The sequence below is a fragment of the Amphiprion ocellaris genome, chromosome 8, assembly GCF_022539595.1.
Source record: "Amphiprion ocellaris isolate individual 3 ecotype Okinawa chromosome 8, ASM2253959v1, whole genome shotgun sequence".
In the NCBI taxonomy this organism is placed as follows: Eukaryota; Metazoa; Chordata; class Actinopteri; family Pomacentridae; genus Amphiprion; species Amphiprion ocellaris.
This window is the reverse complement of record NC_072773.1, coordinates 35,828,567-35,851,191: the sequence shown is the minus strand read 5'-3', so window position 1 is coordinate 35,851,191 and position 22,625 is coordinate 35,828,567. Positions and strand designations below refer to the sequence as shown.

The window sequence follows — 22,625 nt, the reverse complement described above, 5'->3', positions numbered from 1 at the left end:
TTAATAAAAGAGATAGACAGGCAGACAGAAGAAAATGGGTTGAAAAGTACAAGACCTAATGGAAACTAAAGGGAAAACTTCTTCACTTTTTTTGTTAAATTTTGAGCATCTGTCCTTCTCGGTGCTGTTTAGATGTTGGCATTAGTTAGAATGAAAGCAGGTATTAGGAGAAGTTTCATTAAAAAGTTTGTTAAGATATAAAATCTTGGATGTGTAGCTGCTGATTTGGAGTTTTCATTAATCCTGTTCATCAGCAGAATGAATACCTGCGAGTGTGTTCGTAGCTCATCGCTAACGGAGCCGTCTCATCCTCCTCCTCGTCCTCCTCATATGCTCCCGTCGTGACCGGAGACGGGGACTCGGGCGCTTCATCGTGAGACTTCTCCGTCAGGCTGCCTTCCTCCTCCTCCTCATCGTCGCCCTCCACCTCCTCCTCTTCCTCCTCCATTCCCTGGAGGCCGAGCTTGGAGTTGGACAAACTGTGGCTGGGTGGGCGCTCCTCCTCAGGCTGGTCTGACCTGTGGAGAGATCAGAGGTCCAGTTAGGGAGGAAATGGAAGCAATAGTGAAGCATTTAGAGCAGGGCTGTCAAATTCATCTTAGTTCAGGTTCCATATTCAGCCCAATTTGACCTCAAGTGGGTCGGACCAGTAAAATCACAGCATATAATAACCTATAAATAACCACAACTCTATATTTTTTCCTTTGTTTTAGTGCAAAAAAAGTACATTCTGACAATGTTCTCATTTCTCATTTAAGGAATTATCTTTTTACAAAACATCACAAACAACCTGAAATTTCTTAAGAAAAATAAGTTCGATTTCAATAACATTCAGTCTCAATTTATCATTTCCACATTACAACTTCCAGATCACACAGTGTTTACAAAGGAACACAACATTTAGTCACAGCTATCTATGTAGTATTTTACTTTATGATCAAAATGACAAGTCAGACAAAAAAAAGATAAAAAACAACAAAAACAATACAAAATATTACAAAAATGAGACACTCAATGACAAAAGAACAATGAAAAATGTAGCATTTTACTTCATGATCAAAACAACTTGTCATGATCTAGAAATGATTTTAAATTTATAGTTTTACTAATTTACAACCCACAGTTAATGTCTTCTCTGGAGTTTTTACACTTTGAGGGCCGGATTGGACCCTCTGGAGGACCGCTTTTGGCCCGTGGGCCTCATGTTGGACACTCCTGATTTAGAGCAACTATACTATTACATGTCCTGTTTATTGTGCTGCATGTTCTTTGCAGAAAAAAAAAGCATCACAAGAGCATAAAATAAAGTTTGTATAATTGTGAATAGCATCTAAGGTTGTGCAAGCAGAATATGCAGCCAATCAGGACACACCTAAGGGAGGACTGAATCATGGGTAGTGTAGTAGCCAGAGTTTTAGAGAAATATGTGTACAGGAGCCAAGCGGGAGGGCATATCTGGCTCTACTGCATCATTTTTTTTTAATTTTATGTAATACAATCTGTCTATCATGAGCCCATGGGCTTCATTTGGTGATTTAAATCTATTTATTGTGTACCAACAATGGTCAAAATGTGACTTCTTGTTGCTTCAGTGCTGCGTCCAGTCTGGAGCTGGGCAGCTTTCACCATTTCCTAATCATCTTAAAGCATGACTCATCACCAGCAGAGAGAGAAACATAAATAATCTGACGACAGCGTGCACACAAACAACACGGGTGCTGACAGTCCGCCTGGAGCGCTTTTCAAACCGCCCACACATGATTAATTGGCTAAGCTCCTCTCAAACGGAGCAGGAGATGGTCTGGTTCAGGCCCGGCTCCTCTACGCTCCGTAATGGTGGAGCATCGGCTGCAAACAGGCTATCAGCACGCCACCATTACGACCTGCCATCTGTACATTTTCCAGCCCGCACCCCGACGCCCCCCTCCCTATCCATCGCCCCCCACACCACGATGTCATGGCTCATGATATCATTTCCTTTGGGATGGCAAATTTACCCTTTCCATTTTTTTTTTAGTTTTTTCACCACACAGTGGACATTTATCAAATCGGACAGGGTTACCTCTGGGAAGGGGTGCACAGGGACAGGATTGGGTCACACAGGGTGGGTGGGTGAATGCGGGTAGAGGGACTTTAAGGGGGGGAACAAAAGAAAAGTTCTTCTCTTTCAATCTAGATTAAATATCACCATAATCAAATTGCAGAGCTGGTTGGCGGGGAAAAAGTCCATGCCTGCGAATGGAGAAAGAAGCGCAGACGTAGGGGGCCCTGGGTTTTGTCATTTAGTCTAAACACGTCAGTCGGGTGTTTGTGTTAGCGGGCGGGGGGTATGGGTACAGCGGGTGGACGGGGGAAGAGCTCAATCATCAGTGGATCTCCCAGATAAATGCCTCAACCTGAGTCCCCCTCAGGGTCCAAACTGCCAGCTATTGTAGCTCAGACAGGGAAGCAGCTCCAGCACTGTAGTTTTATCCAAACCATGAAGCTCAAGCCTGAGACTGATAGTCCTGAAACACTGTGGTGCACTTCTATACCCGCTAACTTTTATTGTTTAAACCGGTGCTGCATCAGCATCTCCAGCATCCCAGCTTGGAAAAAGGTCAAAGTTTTCATGTAAAAACAAAAAGCTACCAGGCACTTTTATTTTGACTGGCTATGATGCTGAAAGGAGACTTTTTTTTTTTTGAAAGGGGAGAAACTGTGTTGCGAGGGCGGTTAGGAGTGATTACAGATAGTCATCCATGAATGTGTGTTTGTGTTCGGCGTTTGACTTCAGTCACTCACAGGGAGAATAAACAGCGGGCTGTCTGGTGGGAGGACAGAAAGCATAACACTTAGTCTGAATTACAGATATTAAAATGTCAGGCCGGCTTGTTGTGGATGAGACTCAGTATTGATCCCAGATGGCAGAGGGGCTAAATTGCCGCTGGGTCTGGCGGCCATAATGCGTGCTGACAACAGGGAGGAGGGGGGATGATGGAGGAAGAGGCAGACAGAAAGTGAGACTACCAGAAAGGAATTCACATCAAGAATGGAAGAGATGAAGAGCAAATAGAGTCAGGAAAAGGGGGCAAGCTACTGACTGAAAGAGAAGAAACATTTCCTCCTCCTTTCATTCCCCCCCTATATACCCTCTTCTGGTCTGAAACCTCTAAATCTTCAAATAAACTGAGCTGTTCACACTAAAAGCTTTTCAGGACTTAAGCAGGAAGCTGACCTTTACATTCACTGGTGGCTATTAGGTTTAAAAATGGGCATTTTCATCAGTACGAAAGAAAAACAAACAAGTCCTGTTAGTGTTACTGGAGCAAAAATTGCATTTCTGCACAAAAACTTTAAAATAGTATTAGACATAAACTGGATTTTGATGGTTGAAGGGCTTATACTGGAAGAACGGCAACACAAAATCCGCAAACTGTGCACCAGGTTCATACCACGGTGTAATGAAAATGCGAAGGAGGAAAAAATGTAAGTGATCAGCATGTATACTAACGCTAACTAAAGAGACCTACTGGACCAGGATCGACTTCTAAACTAATTGTAATACCAACCTTGCTCACAGCTCACATTTTAGGAGATTTCCGGGAGCTTTTTCAGCAGCTATACATCATATTTTTTCATATTTTTATGATGCATAGCTGTTTTTTTGTAGCAGCTATACAGTGAACTAAACACCTCTGCAGTGAAAAAGATGCAAATGCTGGTGAAACAGCTGGAGAAAGAGCTTCAAAAACCAAAAAAATAAGAACGATATCCTTTTAAAAAAATGCTTAGTTGTGTCTTTGTTAACTTTGACCTATAAAGTCTGATAAAAACTGCAGTTGTTTTGAGTATAATCAGTGTAACGATAGCATGAAGCGCTTTAAGTTGGCACATTTGCTGAGCACGTTTAAGCCACTAGAGAGCGCTGTACACCAAGTTTTAGCACGCATGCTGCTGATCACACACACGAGGGGAAGCACAAATGCTCATTTTTGTTGAACAAACTTTTTGTGTCTCCTTGCATTCCTATACCCAGGACCAGTTCTTCTGATAAGCATCACAAAGCTCAGTTCCTTCTGCTGTAGTTAGGATTAGCGTTAGATTTAGGATGAGGTGGGGGTGAGAATTAGAGTCAGCCTCATGGATCAAATGTAATCACCGTAGGTCTTCGTAAAAAAAGTAAATCATAAAGCAAATGGGATCCGTGTGAGCATGTTTTCTCCTTACCTCTTATCCGTGGAGCTGGAGGCCTGGTTCATCTCACTGTTGGAAATGAAGTTGCGGATTTCTGAGAAGTATGAGTCCTCCTTCTCGTCTAAAAGTGCATGATTGTCTGGCTCTGAGTTTGGCGAGGAGATGGTGGTTCCTAAGTTGGAAAGCATCCCGGACTGTTGGCTCACTGTTGGGGGAAAGCATGCAGACATGCACACGCATAAACACACGCACATGCACACCAGCCACACACACACACACACACACACACACACACACACACACACACACACACACACACACACACACACACACACACACACACACACACACACACACACACACACACACACACACACACAAAACCAAATACACAACCATGATTAGTTTGATGATCATCAGACACACATAACACAGTTTATGGGAAATGCAGAATTATTTCATACTTAAAGTTTCACATTGTAATATATAGTGAAAAGCTGACGTTGGGCATCTTTTTCAAATTGGGTTTTTTGACAAATGGGAAAATGTTAAAGGAATTTTGTGGGAAATAAACAGTGACAAAAGAAACAAACAAAATCAAGGAGAATTTAGACAGAAAGTGTATAATTTGTGTTCTTAGTTTTTCCTGCATATTTATTACATAACCCTCTTGTGAAACATAAATAAATAAAGGAACAGCACAGATATATACTGTTAACTGAGGAAATACATATTTTTTGTGAATTTGCTATTTCAGATCTTAAAAATGAAAAAGACTTAAACTTAGGTGTAAAAACTAGCAAGGATATGCTCTTTACTGGCAGCACCCAGCTGAATATTCCCGTCTACAATCTTCTCCTGTTGGCTGAAGTGTAGTCAAACTCCAAACTTACTTTGGACATTATATTTAGGTCGCATTTCAGAATATCTTCCCACTGTGTTGTAGTATTTCTGTTCTCTTTTGGACAGATTTTGTAACATTGCTCTTGGAAGAGTCACAGTGATATTTAACTGGAAATTATGGTGTCATTTACAAAGAACACAAACAGTCATGTTTGTGCGTTTGAATAGAAAGACAGATAATGTGCCCCAAATAAACGGTTTTGCCAGGAAGAGCCAGTCGGTGGTTTCTCGGTCTGCATCGTGGGGATTACACTGAAACATTTTAGCAGATGCTCTTGCATACTTTAATTTGACTCAGAATTAGGGATCAGTGTTGCAATCATGAAACAGAACATCTGATGACTCTCACATGGAATTTGTTTATGAATTTGTGCCATATTTTAAAATGTTACCACAACTGTGAAGCATCGAAGTTAACACTTAAATGTGCAATTATTCACTTCTATGCTGGACATGGAAAGGCTGCTTTTGGGAATGAAGTAGGAAAGCCAACTGTGAATCCTTTAATTAAGCAGTTTCCCCACTTGAAATCATTTGCAGCCCAAACCTAAACATTTATTGAGGTGATGATTTTCCAAATGGGTAATGTGAGCCATTCATTAGAACATCCATCAACTGAACAGTCCCTGTTTATTCACTACATTTTGGTTCACACAGACTCGTTTTATTTCTCAGAGAAAACAGCCGTAGTCGCTGTGAACTGACCAGGAATGTTCTCATGCTCATGCTTCTTGAGATGGCGGTCGAGGTTGGTTTGCTGACCGAAGCAGCGGTTGCACAGGTGACACTTGAAGGGTTTCTCCTTGTTGTGGATATTGCGGACGTGGCGTTGGAGATTGGATGAGATGCTGAACGAGCGGTCACAGTACTTACACCTGCCGAGGGAGAAGAGAGGGATGTAAATGTGGACTGAAAGAGCAGCAGAGTGAGCAGAGGCTGTCCTTTTACTGGAGATGAAGGCCGTGATTTTATTATTGACCTGCTGAGGAGAGCAAGAAACTCTTTCAGGCCCATATCACTTGCTCACAAAATATTACATTTTTTAAACAAAGGCAAATAGATTTTAATACATTTTTTGTAAGGACCACATAGCTAAATCTTGTTTTCAATACTTGTTTAAAGTAAAATACATAAATTATTCATATTTATACATCAAAAACAGAATAACATCGTACAGAAAAAGCAGTACCTAGAAAAGAGATGACAAGTGTTAAAAATAGCATGAAGACAAGCAGACAAAAGGGAAATACATCAGTGACACCATCTGTTTACTAAGCTTAAAGACTACATTAGAATACTAGAATACCTGTAGGGTTGTTCGCCTGTGTGTGTCCGCAAGTGTCTGGTGAGGTTTGCTGATCGCGGGAAGATTTTCCCACAGTACCTGAAGGGGACATTGGACAGTAAGGATGAATGAGTATCATCAATAAAACGTGTATCTTTTTCGTTAATGCAACATTTAATGCAGTTGAAAGTATGTAAACAACAGTTTAATTTGGACCGGCAGTCACTAACCTGCAGGCGTAGCGTTCCTTGCCCTTGCGCAGGATGGCATCTGAGAGGGAAGGCGGTGGCGAGCGGAAGTTGAACAGTGGATGGGCCGAGTGTTGCAGCGAATTGGGCGGTGCATCCAGTTTCAGGGCGCCGAAGCTCTCTAGCTTCTCTGTCATATTCTCCATGGCTGACATCTAGGAAGACGAAAGGGGGATAGATCACATCAAATATTTGGACAATAAAATTAATGTTTTATTTTATCTTCAAATTGAACCACATTTGTAACACCAGAGTTTAACTGGAAACTTTGCATTAAAGGTAGCACATGTAGCATGTATAATGTCACATATTAATATATGTGTGTTTTAAAAAGAGAAAAGAATGCACTGGAAACAAAGGAACAATGTCAGAAAAGAAAACATAGAGTAAGGAAAAGAGACAAAGAGCAGAGTACTTCAGGAAGCAGTATATCAGAGGTTAGCCTTGTTGTTTGTGCTAATGGCAAGTCACCTCCTTGACCTATAACACATTCACAAATGCTCAAGTAGCATTCCTCCAGTACCCCCCTCCTTCCAACCTCAGGTTCAACCACTGCTTTGTTCTCTACCTCTTACCTTCTGCTGCCAAAGCTGGCGTTGCAGGCCGGCAAACTAGCTAAATGAGGCATTCAAGAGCCACGATTGGAGCAATACAATATAGTTTGTGATACCCCCAACTGATAGCCGCTTCCCTTCCCCTAGAAGCTTGTGAACAAAGGGGGCCAGTTATGTAGGAGTTTATTTGCCAAAAACAGCTTACATCCTTCCTTTTTTAGTAAATACGGGACAGGAGAGACACAGGGACAGACACTCCGTCTCGATGTGTTTATTCGCAGTCTGAGAACGGGAGCAGGGTGATTCCGTCATGAGACTGAATTAGAGGTGGCATTGTGTTTGGATCACTGGGAGGATCACAGCTGAGACACTCCGATATGAGAGGTTTTTACATGGGAGCCTGTGAGAACTTCTTATCGTCGGCCATTATCAGTTCTGAGATGATGCCTTCAAAACGGAGCTTTAGATTGTTATCGTCCAGTGATGAATAATATATTGTTTCTTAAGATTATGAGCACAGAAGTACCACCACATAACTTTGTGCTTGCAGATTTCCACTACAGAAAGATCTATGTTAACTACAGGTAAAACTACACACATATATGTGTAACGTCTTATATGCAGATGCTAATTTATGTGTAAATTTATCTGTCTGCATATACACCAGATGTGTGTATTGCAAAGTTAAAGTTGATAGAGGACACAGATTTCCAGGTCAGATTAAACCGTTTCCCCAACGAGAGCCCCCCATTCTCCTGGATACAAACACAGGATGTCCTTGATGGACACGGTGCTATTATCTAGCCAGCCAGCCAGCCACAGAGAAAAAAACTTGGAGGGGCTTGAGTTATTAGCTGGCCTGTGGGCTCCCAGTGCATAAAACAATGCCACAACTAAGATTAGCGCGGCCTACAGAGGCAGTTTGTTACAATTCAAATGGTTATTATTCTCTCTTTTATTAATACTATCATTGCCTGTAATCAAGCGTTGCAGAAGTGGGGAAGGTCTGGGGACAGTCAAACAATGTGACTGATTATCAAAGGGGCTGCGATAACAGTCTGTGTCTTCTGAAAAAGGTAGAACTGACGAGGTACACAGGCGCCATTCAGTAAACAAAGGAAGAAATCATACAGAACCCTTGAGAAAATAACATCAACACAGTGGAATGATGGCGCGTAGGGCCCTATCAATTCAGGTTGCAGCAGCGTGGGAGGCAGGAGTGAGGTATTTTCACATAATACATGGTTTGAAAATAATAGTCAATACCATCTGGGAATAATCAGCCTCCATGCAATACCTAGAGGTCAATTCCCCTGTTTGGTGTTCCCTTGCTGTAGTTCTTGTTTAAAATGCATGTATCATTTACTGCTTCTACCCAAGATTACATCAAGTGCCGTCTTTGGTTTTGAATTGTGCATGTGTGTGAATTCTACCTGTGGATGGAAGAGGGGTGGCGAGGGCCTGAGGAACTTCTCCTTCAGAGCTCCTACGGGGTCGAGTAGCTTCCTCTTTTCCACCCTGCTGGACCGACAACAAGGCAGAGGGTTACGTACCAAGGTCAGAGTTCATGTAAAACCTCCAGCCTCACAGTGATCACCAATCTTCTTCAATGCTTGTACATGAAAGCTTTGGTGTTGGTGATGTGAAAGTAGCAGCTTGTGCTCTAATCGGGGCTGAAATACCTGTATATAGGGTCCATGAAGAACGCCGAGGGCTTGGCGTAGTGCAGGGGTGGCGGCTGGTATGGCTGTGCCTGCTGGTGCTGGGTGATGGAGGATTGGTGCAACGACTGGGAATGGGGGTGTGGGAAACCAGACGGGGATTCGTCCTTGATGGAGACCCCCTTTCCCACTCCATAGATGTGGTTCTTTCGATTTTGTGGCTCAGCCGGCACACCATTGTGACCGCCTCGGTTCCGGCCGCCAATGCTGAGGTCCAATGGCTGTTCTTCACTGCTTGATATTGCTAATGGGCCACTACTGCTCCCAGTACTACTGTTGGGGTTTGAGGGGTTTGTTGGGGTTGGAGGAGCTAACTTAGGCTCCTTGGGTTTCGTGGTGAGATCAAACGGTGACTCCGCTGTGGGAGTTGGAGCTGCTGGGGAACTAGAAACCATCTTGTGCAGCTGCTCTCGAGGTGACTTGGGCTCTGCCTTGAAGAACATGCTAGGATTGAGAGCGCCTCGATCAGCGCCGAAGGGATAGAGGGAGTTGTGGAAGTTGGGCAGGAACTGGAAGGGAAACATGGAATGGTAGGGCAGTGGACCCATCTTCTTCTCCTGATGAAGTCCAATCAAACCTGGACCAAAGTATTTCTCAGCAATAGAAGCGATGGCTTTGATGGAATCAGTGGTGACTGCATTGGCATTTGTGGCGGTGGGTGGGAGAGCTTGTTCATCGGGCGGAGGGAAGAAGGAGTGTTGGGATGATGCAGAAGCAAAAAATGGACGATCGACAGAGAGGTTCCCTGAACTAGACATGGCTGATATCAACGCACTGTTCGCATCTTCTAACTGGTGGCCTTCTTGACCTGACACAGTGCCAGATGGCTTCCTTCTTTTACCACTTCGCTCACGTTCACTCTCTCCTTCACTCTCCAGGTCAGAACCATCACCCGAAGCGGTACCAGTGGTGGTGTCCAAATCCGTTCCACTTGTGGTATTAACATCTTCAAGGTCGCTACCGTCAGACATGTCGGCCATCTTAGATTTTGGCTTGGCTTCTCCACTAGAAGACAAACCCAGTTTGTTTTCTTTCTCCTTGTCTTCCAGCTGACTCAAACTGTTAATTCCATTGCTATTTGTGGAACTAACCAGAGACAGTGGAGGGGCATCTGTTGGACTCCGAGGCAACTTCACCTCCTGACTGCTGCCGCCCAGCGGGCTCTTTATCAACGGACTGGCCGGTAATAAAGGCGGTCGCGGATACAGTGATGGTGGAAAGATACCTGGGAAACCATGTGGGAGGGACGGGAAACCATGGGGTCCTGGAGAGAAGGGCAAGCCAGCATGAGGGTGAGGTCTGGAGGGAAAGTAGTCAGTGAAGCCTAAACCCGACTGGTTCAGACCAGGAAGGTGGGGATGATGGGACTTGGCCTTAGCCATTATGGGGCTGGAGCTCATGGGGATGCCAGGATTGAACATCCCTACTGGGGAGCCGTAATGATTTTTGCCCTCACAGAAGCGACGGTGCTTGTTGAGGGAGGAGGTAGTGCTGAACAACTGTCCACAGTCCTTACACTTGATCTGGGTGCGGCAGTCAGCATGCATACGCTTGTGGCGGCAGAGGTTGGAGAACTGGGTGTAGGATTTGTGGCACACCTCGCCTGGGGGAGCAAAAAGATGCAGCCCATCAGGGCCTGGTTAAACCCATTTTAACACTGTCTCTAACTCTGTATACCAAATCAACAGCAACACAAACATCAAAATGTAAACGTCTGATAAAATAGCTTGTAGAAAAGACAGGAACTTGATTTTTTTGGCTTAATTTTATGTATCTAACTGACAAATAATTACTGAAGACATCTAACAGACATAAAATACATATGTAAGTCTTTGATCCAAAATTATTATCATAGTTACACTAATTTTAAGTATGTGTCAGTGTTGTCAGTTTGACAAGTAAGAGCTTATGTGAACGGGTCAAATCAGTTCCTTACAATATATAATCAAAAATAATAGCAATAAAAATAGGCTCTCTGGACCTGCGTGTTTAGTTCAAAAGATGTGAACAAGTTGGTGTACATGGAGAAAAAGACAATGCACTGAAAAAAGAGGGGTCAAATAAATGAACTGTCATGAATAAGGCGATCATCACTTCCAAAGCTCCTACTTACAGATAAAGGGTTTGACACTGCTGTGGATGTGCTTATGCTGTTTGAGGCCTGACGAGGTGGCAAAGGTCTTGCCACATTCAGGACACGTGTGAGCGCGAGCCCCCACATGCTGGGAGCGGATGTGGCGCTGAAGGTTGCTGGGATCTGTGAACACCTGCAATTTTACATTAAGAAGCATTTAAAAACACATAAGCATCAACACATTGGCGATCCTTGGCATTGTTAGTGAAAATATGCAGTTTTCATTGCTTTATCTATTCAAGCTGCACTTTCAGAAATTACTCAGAAATGTCCAGAACCATTATGAATGAAGCCTAAGAAGTAGAAACAGATAAAGCCTGTGTGTCCTGTGCCCAACTTACGTGCCGGGTATGCTGTACCTTATCACAGTTTTCACACTCAAAGCGCTTGCCACTGTCATGTGACATCTGGTGACGGATGAGGTTGGACTTCCAGTTGAAGGCTTTGGGGCACTGGTCACACTTGTACTCCCTCTCCTCTGTATGGACTATCATGTGTTGGCCCAGACTTGATGAAGAAAGTGCAAATTCATCAGTGAATGCAAATCATGCATCTGGATGATTAGATTCTATGTGATTCAGAATTGTTTGTGTACCTGTACTCATTTGGAAAGATCTTCTCACAGTCTTTACACTCGTGGACGGGTTCGTCGCTGTCCTCGCGCTCCTGTTTGAAGTCCTCCCTCAATGTGTCAAAGATGGATCCAGCACTGGAGCACGAGTACTTCTGATGCCGTCGCAGCTCAAGTGTCGAGGAGAACAGCTCGTCACAGTCTTCACAGCGGTACATCTGCTCATCTGCACACAAACATAGACAGATCTGTTTAGCCATCAGACAGCTCACTGACATATTGAACTGCTTCAATCACACTTTAGATGAGTGAAGCATCAAATGTTTGCATGATCTAGTTTGATATTAGGAGTGCAAATTGTTTGATGTTCATGCTGTCAAAGCTTTTTCGAACAGTCTTGTAAAAACCTCACAAAATTCTAAATAATAGGGAATCTTGAATTATTTTTAATTACATTTTTTACAAGCAAACACAAATGTCAAAGTGAAATTCTCAAAGTTTCTCTTTGTATAAACTGTCAGCAGATCTCTGAAGTAGGACAAAGGATTTTCAGTTGTCAATATTTTACGACGAAATTACCTTTTTTTTTTTTTTTTTTTTAACAAATTATGAATGATATGTAATTGTGTACTGGATTTTAATGCATGCAACAACAAAAAATAATACTACCTTTTATCAGAGTCAAGATGATATGAACTTAATTGTGCAAAAAAAGCATTTTAGCATTTATTAACTCCTATATGGATCCACAGGCAGAAAAATGTAAAACTGCTGATATTATTCAAAAAGAAAGGGAAATTTATTCCTATTTTCTGCTTTAGTTACAGCTACATTGACTGGTTTAACAAATGATAAAGGCAACAATCCCGTCATCGACATCCACATAAAATGGAAATCAATTAGCAGTGAAATGTGGCCTTCATTAATGCACTTAATTACTTGTTAAAGCAAGTGTTTTTGCTTGAGAGTGGAGGTGTAATAGCACACAGGGGAAACAATACGGGCTGGTCTTCCCCTTCCACATTGATAACCTTTACAATACTTCTCACCAACAAGGTCAAATGCATAAAACTTGGACCAGCTTTTTCAATAGCAAGTTCCTGAGTCAGACGCCAAGTTCAACAGATCAGGGGAAAGCCCAGCGGAGCGTCTTTGTGCACACGCATAAATGTGTGTGTGAGCGTGCTCGTGTCGCTGTGGACATTTTCCAAAATGAGCCACAAGGAACGGAGGTAAGCGGGGGCACGGTGGCGCCAACCCCATGGTGATTTTAGCGCCAACCTGCCATACCCTCCTTGCCATGACCCCAGCAGCCGACGCCTGACTCGCTCCCCCTCCTCCCCAGGTGTCCCAACACCCATCCATCAATTCAAGCTGCACTAAATGAGTTTATCCAAAATGACTTGCAGTGCACGGCTCACCTGTTTTCTACTGCATGTGACCGTTTATCCAGCTGGAACTTCTTGGACACATTAAAAGGGCATTAGTGTAGCAACATCAATGTGTCTAACCTTGGGGAGAAGGATAAATGACCTTCTGCTCACTGGACCGTTACGCTGAGCCCAAACACTAAACTAACTAGCTTGCTTTGACACCAGCGTGTGCACATATTTTACCGTAGTTATGATTTGCTCTCAAACATCTTAACACTCAGATAAATTTTGCATGCCACCATTAAGAGTGGAAAATGTTCTTGGAAAGAAAGAAAAAACAAGTGGTTCATGTACAACTACAATAAATTTTGCTGAGTTTAATGGGTGGAAAGCGTCGGTGCATGTTAAAGCTGCTATAAATGAAAGGAAGTGTGTGAAAGGACACTCAGGTGTGCATGGAAGTGAGGATGCACATAAACAGAGGTGAATGCGTATCAGCAAGCCTGTGTTTTTTCAGTCAGTCTGGGCGGATGGGGTGGGGTGCGGTGGGGTGGGAGGGTTATAAAGTGGAGACTAATAGCTCTCTGGGAGACGAAGGGAGGCACAATTATGTGCAGTTTAGCAGCTAATCTGGGAGCATGGGTGAGGTCTCAGGGGACTCCTCAAGTCCTCTACTTCAAATTCCTTCTCCGATAAGCCAGAAACAGAGAGCCGGGCTGCACTGCCAAGCTGCCGCTCAGCCCTGCTACCTTTCTCTCTCTCCCACCCACACAAATGCACCAAGACAAGAACACAAAACAGACACTCTGGTCCCCACAGTGGGTGGACTCTGTCTCTCTCTGTTCTACTCTCTTCATGGCTTTTCTGTCCCTCTCCTCATTCCTTCTCAAATAAGCATCTTCAAACCAACTCTGATGCATTTTTGCAGTCTGCCTCCTCTGCCTCCAAATACTTTGGCTCTGACACACACATCTTGGCAGGTGAATTTTTCTCTCCCTGTCTGCCTCCTTTCTTGCTATATTTCCAACACAGAGATAAATTGAAGAAATCATTTAGAAGTCTGTTTCATTTTGACACACTCCTCCAACACGCCAATCTGCTTCTTTTCAATAATCCCACTTGCTTTGAGCTCCTGTTTCCTCCTGCTCCTCCGGCATGGAGAGCTGTGCATGAACTGTGCATCATGCAAGTGTGTCTTAGGGGTGGAAACGAGTGAACAGCAGAACATCTCACGAACATCTTGTTCTCCCTCCACCATTTTATAATCAATGACAAGCAAGAGTAATCAAATTTTTCTTCATCTGTGGTTCCAGAAAGACTGGAAACACAACAAAACAATGTTACCTGACAACAGCACTTCGCCACAATAAGTCCAAGATGTTTAAAGAAATGTGAGCGGAACTACGGCCCCTTTTCCGCTTAAGTGAAGTTTGGAACCAAAGCCCAGAACTACGGTGAACAGCTGTCCGAGTTAGATTAGAAGATAAAATATTAGACATATTCGGTCTGACGTATGGAGGCACGGTTGAAAGGTAGCGAGCGCAGTGAGTCAGGTTACTCAGTCGGGGAAGAGAAGGGCGGGAGAGAGCACCTAAAAATGTGACGCACTTTGAAATGTGAGCCAATTTGCAGACACAGTGTACAGCAAGGTGTAGCAGAGCACTTAGCACGAAGAACACATTAAAATAGATAGATAGATAGATAGATAGATAGATAGATAGATAGATAGATAGATAGATAGATGTTTTAACAGCAAATTAAAAAAACTAAAACAACATAAATAGATTGGATCAACACGTTTATGTTATTTCTTTCTTTCTTTCTTTTTTAAAAAGTACCTATTTCTTTAATTCTCAATCACTAAATGCACAGAAAATCTACACCGCATGCACCAAAAGATGCACAAAAGCCAGAATAAATGATCATATTGACATAATCAAAATTACAAATTTAGTTTATTCTATGGCACCACATTTTTTCCGACAGGCTCTCTGAGGTATAAAAAAAGGGGATGACTGTCTAATCAATACAGCATAAAAGGGAAAAAATTGGGATTTTAAAATCTGACATTCTACTATATTCAGCTTTGAATGGAAAAAGGGATTATAAACCCTCTTTATAAACAATTATCATGAATACACCTGCGTATCTGACAACAGTATATCATTTAAAATATTGACAAAAATCATTTTGTTGTTGTTTTTATGCTCATAATGATGTGATTTCTCTGTATTTTGCAATATTCTTACTTCAGTTTTGCTTATTTAAGCTGCGTTGTCTCTAAAAAGTAGCCACCAAGTGTAAATAATCAGCTTTACGCACTAAAGAAGAGCCGATGTGCAGGAGTAAACAAGTCTCCTCTTGTTCAGCCAGAGAACGCTTTTCCTTTCTGTGCTGCCATAACGTCTTCTTAATGATATGCATGGCTACCGAATCATTTCTGTTTGATCTCAGCTTTCCCTTAGCAGAAAATTTCTGCTCGCACAGGATGGAATATGACAAGTGCCAATTGACGCCCTAATGCAGCATTTCGGGCAGAGAGCCCCCATTACATGTTAGCATTGTAAAAAGCGCACAATTCAGAGCCCACTCTTACAAGTATCCTCCGTTACTGCCAGGCCTGTTTTAAATGACAGCTCCAGAAACAGCCTCTCCACCACGCGCTTTAATGCGGGATTTAATTCCATCCTGGAAATTTATGGTTCGAATAATTCACATTTTCTTGAAGAGAGAAGAAGGGGAAAACGTCTTGGAGGGAGAGATGGTGTCTATTTTCCCCCCGTTATGGAGCGTGTTGGCCACGAAAGCAGCACAGCATGCAGGTTGGAGTTTGTTTAAAATGTGCGCTAATGACGCGCATTAATCTTACCTTGTAGGTTGGGTGCCATGGATTCCTCGGGGAAAATACCGTCCTTCATATACACTAAAAGCTCCTCCCCTGCTTCAATGTCCCGGACAGCTTTATAATAAATCTGAGGAGGGAGAGAGAAGGAAAGAGGGAGACTTTAATTTAAGGTCAAGATGGAATTAATAAGTCTGGGGCTCCTAATATCGCAGGTAAATGAAGGACCTGCTGATGACATAAACAAAATAAAACTATGACATAAAAAACCCGGAAATGAATGTCTAAAATAAGCTGCATTATTTCGGACACTGTTGAGTTATTTTTCAGAATTAATCACAATACTTCACAGTGTAATTCTACAAATTAAAATCTCATCTAACAGAGGTTATTTTCATATGTTTCACAGCACAAGCATTTTTTATTCCACTTTTACGCACACGTATATGAACACAAAACGAATAAAAAATATAAAACCCTTTTTCCTTTAGAACTCATTTAAAATACAGCAAAACTCAGGTCTGTGCTAATGCAAATCATCACTCAGAGATGACGAAAAAGAGACAAGAAATGCAGAAGAAATCCACACCACGCAAACGCCGCTCTGAAAAAAGTGGAGAGTGAAACCAAAATCACCTCAGCTGATTTTGTGCACTTTTTATTTAGCTGTACCAAACCTGGGAATGCCAGCTCTTCATCTGCCAAATAATTTTCATTTATGCGATCAAACATAAATTCCTGCAGATTTTTTGTTGTCTGTTTTTTAATTGGAAAACTGGATTGAAATGACGACACAATTGGAGGCCATGCAGAGCCGAGGCCTCATCCAGTGTTTGTCCAACATCCGCGAACCACTCAGCTCAATCAGACACGTGATCCAAATAATAATAATAAAAAAAATAACTGAGTGACAATAAACATTTATGATTTCCCATTTACAAAAAAACAACACAAACAAAACACAGCAGGCTGCAGCTCCGTGCACCTAAATACGCCACAGCGCATCTACTCCAGGCTGCACGCTGAGGAAGGTGATGCCTGGACGCATGGGGGCGCTCTGCACCAAGTCAACAATGTCACCACAACAAGGCAGGCAGCTCCAATCCTTCATACACACCAGACTCACACACTAACACACAGAAAGGCTGCTGAAACTAACTTCCAAGACATAGTCCACAGAAGATGAGAGGAGACCAGAAGCAAAGGCCTAAAATCAATGAAAATGTTAACTAGCCTATTATTATTACTGTTGTTATAATTAATATTCTAGTTATATTACGAAGAATTTATGGCAATTTAACTACACAAAACAACTGCGTCGCTACACTTTTTTTTCGATCTGTCTGACCTTTCTTTTTTCCGTGAGTCGGAAGAGTTGCGAAAGTTGCGCGGCGCTGCGGAGAGCCTCCAGCTGCAGTAGCACTTCAGTCCCGGTGGAGTTGGCCACACAACCCATAGTAGGTCTACCGGAGACGAAGCGGGGCGCTGGAGCGGACCGGGGAGGAAGAGAAGGGAGTCGCGGACCGGTCGGTGTCGTTTCCCTACCGGCTGGACGAAGCCCGACGCGCTTCTGCTGAGCTTCTTTTACTCTCTGATCTAGTCACTGAGCGCGTCTTTGATGAGGATGATGAGTCTCTTTCTCTCTCTCTCTCTCTTTCTGACTCTCTCTCTCTCTCATTAGTGATTCCCTGTTGCCCCTTGGTGCTCTCTCGGTTACCCGTCGGCCACTCCTCCTCGTCTTATCTCCAGCCAAAAGGATTGAGAGATCTGCGGCGCAGACCCCTCCCCGCATCTCCGATCCCAGCCGCCGCTCTTTGGCCGCATGATAAATCTATTATTGATGTAAATAATGGATAAAGCAGCCTGACAGACCTGCGCTTACCATATCACTCACTCTATCACACACATAAATAGATTTTTACGCAAAGAATCACTTTTACGCACAGAAACATATTTTTACGCACAGAAAATGCAGTCTGTCAATAGGCCTTTTAAACGATATTTAACTTTTTTCCCTTGTTGGATTATTTCGTTCGTTTTCTGGTCTGAATATAACTGCACTAACAATGTAAGACATTTCTTTACAATCGTTTGGATTAAACTGGATCAAAAATAGTTATTTGGTGAGGTAGGATGCTTTAAGATCACATTTTTAGACAAGTCGCGAAGAATAAAAATAACTTTTCTGCGTTCATAATTAAAATTGTGATTTTAAGCACCTATTAATTATTAGTATCATCGTTTAATTCTTCTCAGCCGTTTTAACTGTAGCTGTTGCCAAGATAAAAACAAAGAATTCAATATTTAAAACATAATATGGAGACACTGGAGGAAAAAACACGATAAGCAACGTCGCAATATTTTAGCTAAACTCCTCTGCAATTTTTTTGATTAATATATATTGCAATTTATTTATTTTGAATCTGTAACATGGCTTAATTTGTCATATTAATGGCATATCCTCCTCATTTTATGATAACATTATAGATTAAAGCATAATCAGAAAAAACATTTTTAATTAATAAAGCTAATTAATTATTAAGGGGATTTTAATTACATTCTTAATTAATATCTGTATGTCTGCAGCATTTTTTAGTCTTTGTGTGTGTGTGTGTGTGTGTGTGTGTGTGTGTGTGTGTGTGTGTGTGTGTGTGTGTGTGTGTGTGTGTGTGTGTGTGTGTGTGTGTGTTCTACAGTAAGGCCTTCACACTCAGACCTGTCTTGACCTCTTCCCATCTCTGTCCAGTGTTCAGAAGACAGATGCCTCGTCGATCAATGCCAGCCGTAGGGCCTGCAATAATCTCCTACTGTGGCCTCTCTCTCACACACACACACACACACACACACACACACACACACACACACACACACACACACACACACACACACACACACACACACACACACACAAACACACACACACACACAGACACACACGGACACACGGACACACAGAGACACACACACCAGTCCCTATGAATCGATAGATCCATCCGGGGGTACAAGGGGCAGATCAAACAGCGTTGGAAAGGGCTCCACTCCAAAACACAAAAGATGAAGGGTTGACAAGAAGGTGGACAAGGTTCATCTTCTCTTTAAATGCCCATCAACTACACACAGACACACAGACACACACACACACACACACACACACACACACACACACTCAATCACTAGATGCAACTTGGCCTTAGAGCACTGAATGGGCTCGCTTTCACACCAGTTTTTTTTTGGGCAATTGTTTGGCATTCTGAATGAATGGGAACAATTTCATTGGGGTTGACATACACACACATGCACGCACATGCACACACACATACACACACACACGGGAAAATGTTGATTTGTCTTGTTTTGTTCAGCCATTATTTAAGGAGCCTGAATATTTTATTAGGATGAAATTGCAAGCAGTATTATGTGAGAACAGTGTGTTGGGAACATGTGTGTTTGTGTGAAAATTGACTGAGGATAAAAGGACATAACACTGTAATCCGTAGATGCCAACACACATTAGTCTCATCACAAAAACTGAAAACCCTTCAGCACCTCCAAAAAAACTGTGTCCAAAGCACCTGAGACAAATCTATAAAATAATGGCAAATTATTGCAGGAGCATTAATATCTAAATTATGGATGATCATGCACACATTTGTTCTTCTTACATCATTAATGACAATCAAACAAATTCTACACTTGCTTTTTAAAAGGTTACTGCCTGCATTTGAATTTGCCTGGTGTGCACATATTTCCATAAACTCATGCATTGTGCATGTTGATGCAAAAAAAAGAAAGAAAAGAGAAATCACTGAATGGTCTGTTAAATTATACATTTTAGCGCTGAGTGGCTGTGTATATGCATGCGTGCACGTGTGTTTGTGTGGCATTTCTAAATAAATGATAGGGTCATACCTGTGAGCCGCTACACCAAGAAAATGGTCGGACAAACAAAAGCAGAGCCCGTTCGCTGAGTACAAACAACTGCAAAACACATCAAAAAGCCACCGTGCACGTGGCCTTATCTTGGTCCGATAATTCTCCACAATTTTCTCTGGTGCCCTGATTCTTTCTTTGACATTGTGTGGCAGTGGCAGGGGGCACTGATGTGAAAATCTTAAAAGGATTAGGCGGGTTGGTGTTGCAGCCAATTGGTGCTTGTCAATCTCGGAGGCCCCTGTGTGTTCCCTTCTCTTACTTGGTCCAAGCCCCCTTTCTCTATCAGTCAGACTACATGTTTGAAGCTTAAATGGACATACTAGCCCGTCCCCTCGGTGTGACAGACTGACAGGTGGCAGATCAAGACGTGAGGACAGAGAAAGGAGACAAAGTCAGCGAGGAACAGGCGGCTAGAGACCAGAGACAGGAAGGGGAATGGGCCGTGTAGGCAGGGATTAGGAAACAAATAAGAGCGGAGTGACAGGAATGTGGAAACTCACGGCTAAGTCATATGGATGCATTTGGCTACTGTCATACTGCTGTCACATCCTATGTCATGCTCTGGTCTCATTTCATCTTGTTTTCAGTTCTCTTTGGATGCAAATTCTGCACTTATTTTATAATCATAGTGCACGAGTGTGAGTTACCGTAATAGTCCAAATTGAAATGAGACTGAAACGTGTGTCGAGCAACAGCTCACTGACACAGGCGGTATTTCATCTGAAGAAACTAGGACAAGAGTCAGCAAAGCAAAAGAGGAAAAAAAAACTGTCTCCGCATGATAAACAGAAACAGAAATATGCTAATACATTGCAGCAGTAAGTTGCGGTACACACATTGCATGGGGTTAGGGCCTAGTTAAGCAGTTGGGGTTTTATGGCCAATGGCTGGGCATGTTTCCAAAAGTATCCAATGCCTTGCCCAGGTTTCTTCAGAGAGAGAGTGGTGCATGAGAAGCAAAAAGAGGGAGAAACTGCTGCCTCCATAGAAGAAGAAGAAGAAGACCGAGTCTGGGGTAATAGTTATTATGGGAGTCGGGAGTGTCAGACTATTCTTCAGCCTCTTTACATGGGTCATTTCTTAACGGCACTGGCAGCTGGCCCAGCCACAGACACACAATAGAGCCATTCCTTGGTCATTACCAGCGCACACATTTTTCAAGCACAATGGTAAACACACACAAACACACACTCACACACATAGACATACACACCATGCATTCAACCAAGCGTCTGCTATTAGTTGAAGGGAAACAATAACTGCGCTGCCTTCTCGTCTCTGCCTACAACACGGTGCTGTTTTTTTCATATCTGTCCCACCAGGACAGTGTCGTCGTGCCGCTCACCTGGTCTCCTGTGAGATGACAGGCGGCGAGGTTCTGCTCCTCAAATGACGGCGCACAGCGGACGTATTTGAGCCAGCTGTTGTTGGTGGCATCCAGGCCTGTGTCCAGTGCAAACTTCACGTTGCCCATATCGTCCACCACCTGTTGGAGAGCAACAAGTTAGACATTAGAAAAAGTATTTATTTAACAAAAAAAAGAAGCTTCTGACAACTTCAAAATCAGCTAAATTACATTTTCCAAGGAAGTTCTGCGCAGCTACAACGAGGCTCAGGAGGGTATAAGCTCACCATGGCAGGAGTTTGATGTCATTTAACATTAAGACGCACAGAGCCATCATGTCAGTGGGTGTTAGGGCCACCTAACCTTGTCAATCCTGACAACAAGTAGAGGAAAGAGGGGAAAGGAGGAGGGAGTAGACAAACTGTGGCTTCTTTCACTTGTCTAAAGACTTTCTCTGGCACATATTGATCACCCTTTGTAACCCCTACAGCCCCCTGAGACTCCGAGAGCGGCTCTCATGTTACCCGCTTTCACAGAGAATGAAGGTAGCGGTGAAGGAGGAAAAGGAGGAGCAGAACAGAAGAGGGGGCTTATTGTGAAATGAGCAGTGATGGGAAAACCAGGAGGGAGTAACAATGCTTTATGTTTTTTTCTGAAGACTGAAACGTGACCTGTTCTTCTCTAAATTGTAAAATAAATCATCAATTGTAGCATATTTTGAAGTACAGAGAGCAAGAAATATAAAGAAGTTGTCAGATTTGCCAAATATATCTATATTAGACAACTATTCTTGGCTCTTTTGAGTGCATGTGTGTGTGCGTGGGGTAGATGCTGGTGGAGAATCTGGGGGGCGGCTGAAACCCCCAAGCCGGGGTTGAAGCTCTGATTTCGGTGCTGCACGTGATACTGAGCCTGTGTGAATCCTCCAGGGAGAACCGGCCTGAGACAGAGCAACTCCTCTAATTACAACTACCAATCAGCCGGCCTGGGCTCGGCGCTGACCTCTAGCTTGACTCTCTGCACTCCTAATCACAGTCAAATGTCTGCTGAAGGAAGCCGAGGTGTGATGGAGAAGAACCAACAAACCGTCTGACATTTTTAGATGTGCAAAGTTCGCGAACTTCTCTAACTGGCTGCTCTTTCTAACGTCATGTTCATGTATTTTTTCCCCCTCCAGCTCGTAAAGTGTGAATGGCTGTGTTCTTGTTGTCTGACTGAAGGTGCAGAAGGTGTATTTTTGTGGGTGGGGGTGCAGGTGCCAAGTTTGGTGAGTAAATATGCAAAAGGCTCTGGATGGAGGTGTGGATGCAACTGCCGTGTGTTTGCTTGTACGCATAACTGTTTTAGGCCTGACATACGTTGAGATAACAGAAAGGTTGTGCTACTTTTGAACCGAGGTATGAGTTTTACCTTCTTCCCTAACAATGCCCAGCTAAAAATAATTCATCAGAACCGTGTGTTTAAAAACCCTGAGCCTGAAATAAAAACTGTGGCTGCTGCTTATGTAAATGTATTTGCTGATTGTGAGAGCTGTTTATGC

At 42.9% G+C, this 22,625-nt stretch overlaps 1 protein-coding gene across 8 annotated transcripts in view; it reads right to left on the bottom strand.

Moving 5' to 3' along the window:
* Nucleotides 1-22,625, bottom strand: part of prdm16 (PR domain containing 16) — a 193,394-nt gene that overhangs the window by 4,553 nt on the left and 166,216 nt on the right. For 2 of the 8 annotated variants that reach the window (XM_023273887.3, XM_055012811.1), the window contains exons 4-15: nucleotides 21,086-21,226; nucleotides 15,835-15,937; nucleotides 11,617-11,818; nucleotides 11,363-11,528; nucleotides 11,001-11,154; nucleotides 8,849-10,523; nucleotides 8,600-8,687; nucleotides 6,595-6,767; nucleotides 6,386-6,463; nucleotides 5,785-5,954; nucleotides 4,210-4,381; nucleotides 267-518 (exon numbers count right to left, since the gene is read on the bottom strand). In XM_023273887.3, the coding sequence (XP_023129655.2) occupies nucleotides 267-518; nucleotides 4,210-4,381; nucleotides 5,785-5,954; nucleotides 6,386-6,463; nucleotides 6,595-6,767; nucleotides 8,600-8,687; nucleotides 8,849-10,523; nucleotides 11,001-11,154; nucleotides 11,363-11,528; nucleotides 11,617-11,818; nucleotides 15,835-15,937; nucleotides 21,086-21,226 (3,374 nt within the window). Of the gene's footprint in view, nucleotides 1-266; nucleotides 519-4,209; nucleotides 4,382-5,784; nucleotides 5,955-6,385; nucleotides 6,464-6,594; nucleotides 6,768-8,599; nucleotides 8,688-8,848; nucleotides 10,524-11,000; nucleotides 11,155-11,362; nucleotides 11,529-11,616; nucleotides 11,819-15,834; nucleotides 15,938-17,155; nucleotides 17,476-21,085; nucleotides 21,227-22,625 lie in introns of those variants that run through there. The other 6 variants (XM_035949786.2, XM_035949787.2, XM_035949788.2 and 3 more) reach the window with 6 other exon arrangements.